Here is a 10,602-nt window from a genome sequence, read left to right as displayed (position 1 = left end):
AGGTGTTTATTGACTATGCAGAACTCTACTAAACATCAAAGCAACAGATAAGTCTCCTCATGGGAGGCACACCACACATAAACCCCTGAACTCAGAAGGATCAAAGACTCGCCCACTATTCAACTAAAGGCATATTAAACAAATATGAAAATTCTTAATATTTTGTTGGAAGTATAAATAGACAGGCCTCCACCTGGAACACACTTTTTACAATGATCATCTTGTAATTACTGAGGATATTCAGAGAAAATGTTATGGGAGTTAAGCTGCCTCTTTGTTTTTTGGTAGATTCTCTGCTTTCTGTGGTACTCTTTCTAATTTTATCATCCACTCTGTATTTGCACTTATATAAGCTTTTATGTCTAGTTTCCAAACAATTCTGGAAATTATGAGGAAAAAAAGTCACCATATATTACATATACTGGAATCCATATATTGCTGAAAAAGGACATTTCTGCTTTGACAGACTTCCATTAAAATGAGACAAGAGACTCTTACCTTGTTCCCTTAGAGGAGCCAGGAAATGGTTGGCCTTGGTTCTTTTCAAATACTTATGTATAGGCTTCATGTTCACATTAAAAGTACAAACCTTTATCTGACAAAAAAAATATGATTGCTGGCGATGCCTATTAAATAATCATTATTATGATGATTCATCTGATTCAACCATGATCATTCAGCAGAATATCACAGCTCTGATGGGGAAAAAAACTGCACATGAAGCTGAGGGACACTTGGGTTCTGGAAACATTTTCCTGGTGGAGGCCTGGACTCTTTTCCACTCTGGAGTTTGCACTTGCGCATTGACTGACAGCTCATTGTACCTTCTTGGAGCCTTCTTGGAGTCACTGGTTGGAAAACTGAAATCTGCTCCCAGCAGGGGACTCCTTTATCCTGCTGGAAAATTTCAATGACAGTGAAACTGGAGGATCATGAGGGGATTGAATAGAATATGAACCTGAGTGAAGTTCTGTAATTGGCCTTCTGCGCTCACCACAGACTGTCCATAACAATAAGATCTATGGACATATGTCTTTGGACGCTTGGGTGCAGAAAGGAACTGAAGAGTCAATCCCCATCCCCATGTGGTAGTGAGTTAGATCAATTAAAAAGCTAACGTACCAAGCCAAACCTTGACACAGAATTATAGAAAGTGACAAATAGAATAAGATTGCAGATTTAAGCTTCTTCCAAAGGACGATGGAAGGACAGATGGATAATTTACTGAGGCAAGTTTTACACATGACCCTGAGGCTCTTAAGGGTTATTCTGAGAACCTGTGCCATTTCATTTTTAAATGTAGTTTCTACTTTTTCAACTTCTTACACTTTTTCCTATGTACATTATACAGGATTAAATATAAAAATCATATATTTTCCTGAAGCATTCGGGTCTTCTGAGTAAAGGCAGCTTACAAGGTAAAATGGTAGACCCTCTAAAATATGTTTTTATTTAAAGAACATATTTCAAAAATTAGAGCTAGCATGTGATTTATCATCGTAATAGATAAGTTTTTCCTTATAACCAACTTTGGCCAAGCTGTGAAATCTAGAGGAGGTTGCAGAGTGAAAAAGATCGTAATAGCTGCTTTAGCACCTTAGCAAAGAAAGCCCCAATGATGAAGACTGGATGTCCAAACATTTTTTACAAATAAATAACTGCAAAGTGGGGTGTGCGTAATTATTCAGCCCCCTGAGTCAATACTTTGTAGAACCACCTTTTGCTGCAATTACAGCTGCCAGTCTTTTAGGGTATGTCTCTACCAGCTTTGCACTTCTACAGACTGAAATCCTTGCCCATTCTTTGCAAAACAGCTCCAGCTCAGTCAGATTAGATGGACAGTGTTTGTGAACAGCAGTTTTCAGATCTTGCCACAGATTCTTGATTGGATTTAGATCTGGACTTTGACTGGGCCATTCTAACACATGGATATGTTTTGTTTTAAACCATTTCATTGTTGCCCTGGCTTTATGTTTAGGGTCGTTGTCCTGCTGGAAGGTGAACCTCCGCCCCAGTCTCAAGTCTTTTGCAGACTCCAAGAGGTTTCCTTCCAAGATTGCCCTGTATTTGGCTCCATCCATCTTCCCATCAACTCTGACCAGCTTCCCTGTCCCTGCTGAAGAGAAGCACCCCAGAGCACGATGCTGCCACCACCATATTTGACAGTGGGGATGGTGTGTTCAGAGTGATGTGCAGTGTTAGTTTTCCGCCACACATAGCGTTTTGCATTTTGGCCAAAAAGTTCCATTTTGGTCTCATCTGACCAGAGCACCTTTTTCCACATGTTTGCTGTGTCCCCCACATGGCTTGTGGCAAACTGCAAACGAGACTTCTTATGGTTTTCTGTTAACAATGGCTTTCTTCTTGCCACTCTTCCATAAAGGCCAACTTTGTGCAGTGCACGACTAATAGTTGTCCTATGGACAGATTCCCCCACCTGAGCTGTAGATCTCTGCAGCTCGTCCAGAGTCACCACGGGCCTCTTGGCTGCATTTCTGATCAGCGCTCTCCTTGTTCGGCCTGTGAGTTTAGGTGGACGGCCTTGTCTTGGTAGGTTTACAGTTGTGCCATACTCCTTCCATTTCTGGATGATGGCTTGAACAGTGCTCCGTGGGATGTTCAAGGCTTGGGAAATCTTTTTGTAGCCTAAACCTGCTTTAAATTTCTCAATAACTTTATCCCTGACCTGTCTGGTGTCTAAATCCAATCGAGAATCTGTGGCAAGATCTGAAAACTGCTGTTCACAAACGCTGTCCATCTAATCTGATTGAGCTGGAGCTGTTCTGCAAAGAAGAATGGGCAAGGATTTCAGTCTGTAGATGTGCAAAACTGGTAGAGACATACATTAAAAGACTGGCAGCTGTAATTGCAGCAAAAGGTGGTTCTACAAAGTATTGACTCAGGGGGTTGAATAATTATGCACACCCCACTTTTCAGTTATTTATTTGTAAAAAATGTTTGGAATCATGTATGATTTTCGTTGCACTTCTCACCTGTACACCACTTTGTATTGGTCTTTCACCTGGAATTCCAATAAAATTGATTCATGTTTGTGGCTGTAATGTGACAAAATGTGGAAAAGTTCAAGGGGGCCGAATACTTTTGCAAGCCACTGTATATAGACTTTTCTTTAATTTTAGAAATATATTCATAAACTTTTTTTCTAAATCAAAATGTTGGCCTTTGTGTCTGAGCTCATTAAAATCTATTTAATCAGAGGTTCAGATCTATATTATTTGCCAATAATATAGTTGTATATGCGGTGAAATTTTTTCATAGTGTTTTACTTCTTTACTAAAAGAATGATTCTATAAAGTTCCTCCGCTTCTCGACACAGTTAGCTAATAGTGAACACTTTGATGATGACTACAGAAGTAGTAATATTTGTCAATGTTGTTAACCAACAGAGGAAGATTTATTTATTGTTTATAGCTTTAACTCTGTTTTGATCTCAAGTTATGGTAGTGTTTTATTTTAAGCTTGGTTATTTCACATACTATATTTTCACTCAATGTAAAGAACTGTGTATATTTTAAGCATATGTTTAAATGACTAGAGGGTTCAAGAGACTTATTACTACAATATAATGTTTGTAACACTGTTGGGTACGTCTTCCTTAAAATTATTATTCAGTTTATTCATTATTAATTTAATTTGCTTTAAGTACATTTTCAGACATAACTTTTTTCCATTTTAAATGAAATTAAAAGTAGAGTGGTCTACTTTGTTAATTGTTGAACTGGAATATTTTATGAAATATAACATATTGGATTTAGAATCGATTTTAATTAGGAATGTGTATGGTTTGACTGATAGTGACTGAAATAGATGCAGAAATAGGTATAATATAGAAACACATATAATAAGAGATGTTTTGGTCTTTTGATATGAGAGACAGCGACCTGCCATAAGTTTAGATTCTACATCAACATAAAAATCTCAAATGACTTGCTTTTTATTTTAGGCATCTGAAGCTTCTACTTTGTGATAGAAGCGCAGCCAACAGCAAATTCCCACTTTTGTTTGCTTACATGCTGTTTCCCAGATGTTGTTAAGAGCATGGATTTGGATGAGTGCAAGGAAGACCCAGAGGTGTGTCTATATTTTCATGCTCAGTTGAGGAAAGACAACTTGTCGCATGGTGTCAGAATCCATCAGCGTGTTTCTGACCTAGAATTTTAAGCACAGATCTAATATCTGAGGAATGAAAACAATGGATGTCTCCATTACTCCCTGGGGCTCTCGGGCCTCAAGAATAGCTTCTTTCCTCTTCTATTCTGCCTGTCTGTTTTTGAGTCAGAAGATAAATGAGCATGCTTTGATACAGCTTGAGGAAAAAAAGAATGTCAAAAGTCCCCACGGAGTCCTAAAAGGCAGCAAAGATACGGAATAAAAGGGAATGGGACAGAGATTCAAACTCACTGAAGGGCAGAAGTATTTTATGAAACCAGGCTGTCCTAGTCGTATCCCTGGTCATTTCCCATAATCTTCCAAGGGTAACCTAATTTGCTATTGTTTTTCTAAGACATATCGCAGAATAATAGTGTTACTCAAAGTGAACAGCCAGTATTTGGTTATACTTTGAAGTTCCCTAGCTGATGACTTTGTCTCTTTTAAAATTACAATTGTGCAGAGTAAATTAAAAATATTTCCAATATGCATCACAGTGCCAGTGAACCTTTACTAATGGTGGTTAATAAATGTTTAGAGGCTAGGCAAATGAACAATTGAACTACAATTTTCCCTGTAAACAAGTAATTAGCACTGAAATATATGATATTAAATTTCCTTTCAGTCTGAATCATCATGTAATGAGGTATTCAATTGAAAAAATCAAACATTAAGTTCCTCATTTGGCCACTGATACACATAAACGTGCTAAGCAGAACTTTAGAAAATTATGCTAAATTAAAAAAGGAAAAAAAAATTAATAAGAATCTGGTAGCTTGTAAATGAAATAATTAATGGAAATTGTGGCAATTTCACATAAGTGATGAGGAACTTCAGCACCTGAAAAGTCATCAGTACATATAAGTGAGCTCAATCTACCGATACATAGCTATGACATATATATTTTTCTATAAGAAAAAACAATTGAAACTTTAAAACCAAGATAAAAGCATCACCTTTTTTTTTTTACAAAAGTCCATAGATTGTTTAATACAACATACCATATTCTCAACAATTCAACATCAACAAAATTTTGTTAATTAAAAAAAAAAAAAATCTGCATATTACCTTTATTGCACAGAACAATTTGAATGTATTTTCCATAGATTTCTTTTTTAGTATATATATTTTTTTGTAAAAAGTTGGCTTGGACTACATGGTCAGTATAGTCCATGGTCAAAATTAAAAAAAGGAGTAACATATACCAAAATCAGAACTTCCCAAACCACTTGGGAAGAAAACGAAACAAAAGGCTAGGTACAGTTGCCACATTTTGAACAAAGAGCATTCATAATCAGCAAGAGGGAGAACCATGAGCCATATCCAGCGTTTTTTTTGTTTGTTTTTTTTCTCCTTTATGCAAAACGGATTACACCAAAGCTGCTTCAGATTGCTCCATGGGTGAAACCATCTGTGTCACTTCAACCATCTGCATATTCAGTTCTTACTTCCAGCCATTACTGTGATGTAATATGCAATGTCATCCATCATAGATAACTTGGCCTTTATCCTCACATGTTTTCAAAGCCCGGCTGTACAACAGTGTGTACTTAAAAAGGTAACATTTGATTTTATTTGCAGAACCAAGTGGGAGCATAATATGCTGCAGTTTTTCCCCCTGACAAATAAATGCACATTTCTAGGAAAAAACGAACATGTAAATGATTCTGGAGGGTAATTTTTCCATGGCTTTGCTGGGGGAGGCAGTATTGTCATGAATAAAGCATTAATTTCATTAAATTAAAAAAAATAATCAAGAAAGCAATGACAGAAATGTTCTTACTGCTTCAGGAGCACATCATATCCAAAGCGTGAGCACCGCAAGTTTTATTCCATCTAATCATGTTGAGCACAAACTAATACTATTACATAAGTTTTTTTTGAAATGCTATTTAAAAGCTTAGGAGTAAGTACTTAAGTGCCAGAGCCAACCATTCTTTTGGATGGCAAAACTGCTGTGGATAGGTGCATCTATTGTGAGAACAGAGCATGGTTTCAAACACTCATTTCCTTTTTGTATCAGGCCCTTAATCTATCTGTGTGCACTGTCTGGGTAACATCTGAAAATGGACTGAGTGGCACTGGTGCTAGATACTCACTTCAAACCATTATGTAAAAATGTTTAATACTCACATTAAACAACAGGTTTAATATGATTTTATGCTTTTTTTGCATTAATTATTGATGTGAATATTGTCGGTGTAAAAATGCAATTTTTCTTATGTACCTTTTGGCTGTTTTTTAGCACTGATTTTTTAGATCGGTAAAAATATGGACTGATTGCCGAAAATTTGCACCAAATTACTGCTGTAATCATCATTGCGTTAATAGGGTTGTAATCTGATTTTACAGACTGTTAATTGTTTTTTCTTGGTTATGAATTGGGTGCTGTGAAATTCAGATAACATTTTACAGATGTTAGTAACAGTTTTGTCTTTTGAAGAATTTGCTGTGTTTTTTTCATAATATGACACAATAAATTTCCTGAATCACAGAAAAACCATGGAAAACAAAAAAAAGGAGGCACAGGAGTATTCACAATGATATACAGTGATGAAGATGTACTTGAATTGGTCAGTGTTTAAGGTGCTCAACAACCCATACAAATCTCATTCATAAGAGAACATCTAACTTCAGAATAAAGCAAACACTAAATAAAAAAAATACACACAAAAAACAGAGACGGCCAAAATATGATCTGCCCCTCACATTCTAGCTTTTAAAATGTTTTATTTTTATTTTTGTGATATATTTATCTCATTAGAAATCCATAGGAATAAGAACTGCCTATGACAAATCTGATTTTCAATTAATGCCCCCACAGGCCTTGTGGAAACCACAGATGCCATGTAACACTGGGTGTGGTTTCATTCCTTCTCACTTTTGAAAGTCAGGAACTGCCCTCTTGTCCATCAGTCAGGAAAAAGAACGTTTTACTCTATGTTAACAGACCAGGATCCACAGGTTTGTAAGAGGGGAAAGGAAATGTCTTCTTTACCGTTTGTCTTATTTTAAAGTTCAAAATTAATAAATTCCACAGCTCTGTTAGATCATTTTCATGTTAAATTTGCGAGGAGCATCCACTGTGGTGCTGCTCATGCCAGCGTCTGATTTCCGTGGCACATACTCAATCTCAATGTTGTGTTTAGTGTTGCCTTTACCTCTGCTCCAGAGGAACAGCAGTACCAGGCAAAAGAGGACGACACCAAGAAACGAGATGAATCCCATTGTAGTTGCAATAATCAATGTCTTTATGTCGAATGGGAAAGGGGCATGGGCTCTTGTATCATTAGCTCCAGTTTCTGTCGGCTGGTTGGATATGAAAGCAAAAGTTTTGTTGGGCTGGTGTGGCCAGTCAGGCGAATAGCTATGAATATGAAGGTGTGCAAGAGAGGTGTCATTTCCACCTGCGTTGCTAGCTATACACACATATGTACCGTTATCTTGAATCTGGGCATAGCGCACTTCAAGAGTACCATCTGGCAACACAGACAGCCTTCCAATCGTCTTGGTGGTGATAAACTTTTTCTGTGGAGATTGCCACATTATCACTGGAGCAGGATCCCCATCTGCTTGGCAAGCAAAATGAACAATGGCTCCCTCGTCAACAAACTTTTGCTGAGGTTTGCGATCCCTAATCCTAGACTTGCGACACGTGAAGTAGTTTGGCTGCAGAACATCTGGGAAGTCTTTGAACTCTTTGCCTTGGACGAACTCAGGGGAGGCACAGGTGGGCTGCTGCCTGTTGAAGTTCAGTCTCCAGCGCCGGCGGAAAACCCACAATAGTCGACAGTCACAGGCCAAGGGATTATCATACAATGCCAGGGTTTCCAGGTTGCCAACTGAATGGAAAGCAGACTCCTCTAAAGTACTAAGCGAGTTCCCAGACACATTTAGTATTTTCAGGTAGTTTAGACCTCGGAAAGAGTAGGGCTCAATCATTGCCAGTCTGCCACCCACAAGGTGAAATTCCTGCAGACGCAGTAGATCATGGAGCTTATTTCCTTCAATGGTATGGATAGGGTTGTATGAAAGATTGAGAAAGCGCAAATAAACCAAGTGCCGCAAGGCTACATAAGGAATTGTGGTCAGGTTGGCATTTGCAATCGTCAGGGAGGTGAGATTTAATCCATACAAGCAATTTGGGGTCATCGTATCCAAATATGGCCAATTTGCTATTTCCAGTATTTTTAACCGATAGAGCCGTTTAAAAGAATAATCCCGTATGACATTGATATTGAGGTGACGCAGCCTGAGAGTGATTAAACTGTGGAGGTGGGTAAAAGCCTCTGTTGGCACAGAAGACAAGTTGCACTTCTCAAGACTCAGGTGCTCAAGACTACTTAGGCCATGAAAAGCTCGATGGGAGATGAAAACCAGATCATTATCACCCACTTCTAAAGAGCGGAGGTTATACAAATCCTGGAACATGTAGTCCAACAGGATGACAATCTTGTTCTCACTTATGTCCAGCTGTGTAAGATTGCTCAGACCTGTGAACACACCGAGCTGGATGAGCTTTAGCTTGTTGCTACGTAGCCCCAATATTCGCAAGCCATAAAGGTTGTTGAATGCTCCAGGCTCAATAGTGGAGATTGTGTTTTCACTCAGTTCCAGGTGTTCAAGGTTGGGAAAGTTGGCAAACTCATCTGGGTTAATGGTTCTGATACGGTTCTTGCTGAGGTCCAGCAGTCTTGTTTCTGCAGGAATGCCTTCAGGAACTGTCATGAGTTTCTTGCGGTGGCACATCACAGATCGCTCTTGAACATTGCACTCACACCGGGATGGACAGCCTGTTGTGGATCCAGACAGGACGGTGCTCAGCATCAGAATCAGAATAGGCTGCCAGAAAGCCACCAGGTAGCTGTGCCCAGTCGCTTCCCTGCCCACCATCTTATCGGTTACCTAGAGAGATGCAGAGACATAGCAAGATGTTCATGATGATCTGTTCAGTTAATAGACAAATACAGTGCAAATTGTGAAAAACTGAAACATATGAGCTAAAACAATAGTTTTAACAGTCTTGAGCAATGAGCTGATTTGTCATCATGCAGTTTAATGATAAAATTCTACTATTTTACATTATATGTGGGAGATGTACAGAACAGGAGTCTGAATTAATAGCTCTCAGAACTTGTATTTAAAACACTTCTCTTCGGTTATTATGTGCATTTTCTGGCAGCTGGCAAGTTCAACAACTGCATGTGCTAAAAGGACAACATTCTGATGCGACACAAATGCTAGCAGAACAGAGAAGAGTAGAGAGAGTGTGTCCTGCTGCAATATTCATGAACAGACTAAAGATGAATAGAGGTTACAAGGAATAAGGTATGTGCATGCAATTTTAAATTCTGCATCTTTAACTTGCCAATGCAGAGTTTCAAAAGGTATTTTAAATCCAAGCAGCTCCTGTAAATACAGAGTCGTCCATGAGACCTTGTTATACGAATAAAAATACTGATCCAAGGAAGAAAATCAAAGGCAAAATCATTCTAGTAATCTGCATACAACTTTCACTACTGTATACTCTCTCGGTGTACGCTGTGGAATGCTGAACATATCTACACTAAACCTTACAAATAATCAATCAGTCAATGCTGTCTCCATGACATAAAGCAAAGGGACGTGTCTAGTGGAATTAACAACATATTTCTGTAATCCAAGTCATGCTGTGTTGTAACAACTTATTCTGAGCACATGCGTGGTTTAGTGTGGTATTTTAAAGTCTTTTTCTTCCTCTTACTTAAAATGTAAATTTGCTGTTTGTGCTAAAACAGTAGAGGGTGGAGCAACAGTAACAAAATGATACAATCAAAGATAAAAATGGTGGCAACTATGATGTATGTGCTATGGATGACAGTTGCTCACAGTTAAAATATAGACCATCAGTGAATTAGAAATGGAGAGATACATATGTACAAGACAGGAAACAAAACCTGTTTAATTTGATTCCACTGGTTAGTGTGAGTCTATCCTTTACAACAGCAATGAAATGACCAATTTATGTCATAACAGAACTCCCATTTACAAACAAACAAAAAAAGAGCATGTGATCAGCATTAATACTACAACAATTTTGAACTACATTACAACACAAGGAGTTGGATGAAAATAAGAGGTAAAAAATGCAAAGAAAAAACAGGCTGAAAAAAAAATCTTTCACATCTAATTTGCACTCCTCTTTAGACATGTCCCTGGGAAATGCCTGTCAATGTGTGATGACTGTTGTCACAATACAGTGAATATTGCCAGTGGTATGCAGTTTCATCTCTTCTTCTAAATTAGTCTTGCACCTCATCTGGTATAGCATGCGACTCAGATGCCAAGGCTAAGTTCTCACTACATTAACCCATCCTGGTCTCTGTATTGCATGTCATTCCCTGTCTCTGTCTCCCAATCTTTCTGTCTCTCTGTGAGGCACACAAAAGCCAC

General features: G+C 38.2%; 1 protein-coding gene across 2 annotated transcripts in view; it reads right to left on the bottom strand.

The window, feature by feature from the left end:
* Nucleotides 1–5,127: 5,127 nt before the first annotated feature.
* Nucleotides 5,128–10,602, bottom strand: part of lingo1a (leucine rich repeat and Ig domain containing 1a) — a 122,508-nt gene continuing 117,033 nt past the window's right edge. For both annotated transcript variants that reach the window (XM_005453102.4, XM_005453101.4), the window contains one exon: nucleotides 5,128–9,075. In XM_005453102.4, the coding sequence (XP_005453159.1) occupies nucleotides 7,216–9,063 (1,848 nt within the window). In that variant the 5' untranslated portion in view covers nucleotides 9,064–9,075 and the 3' untranslated portion in view covers nucleotides 5,128–7,215. The remainder of the gene's footprint in view (nucleotides 9,076–10,602) is intronic.

Source organism: Oreochromis niloticus, linkage group LG7, assembly GCF_001858045.2.
Source record: "Oreochromis niloticus isolate F11D_XX linkage group LG7, O_niloticus_UMD_NMBU, whole genome shotgun sequence".
Classification (NCBI taxonomy): Eukaryota; Metazoa; Chordata; class Actinopteri; order Cichliformes; family Cichlidae; genus Oreochromis; species Oreochromis niloticus.
This window is presented reverse-complemented; position numbering and strand designations above follow the sequence as displayed.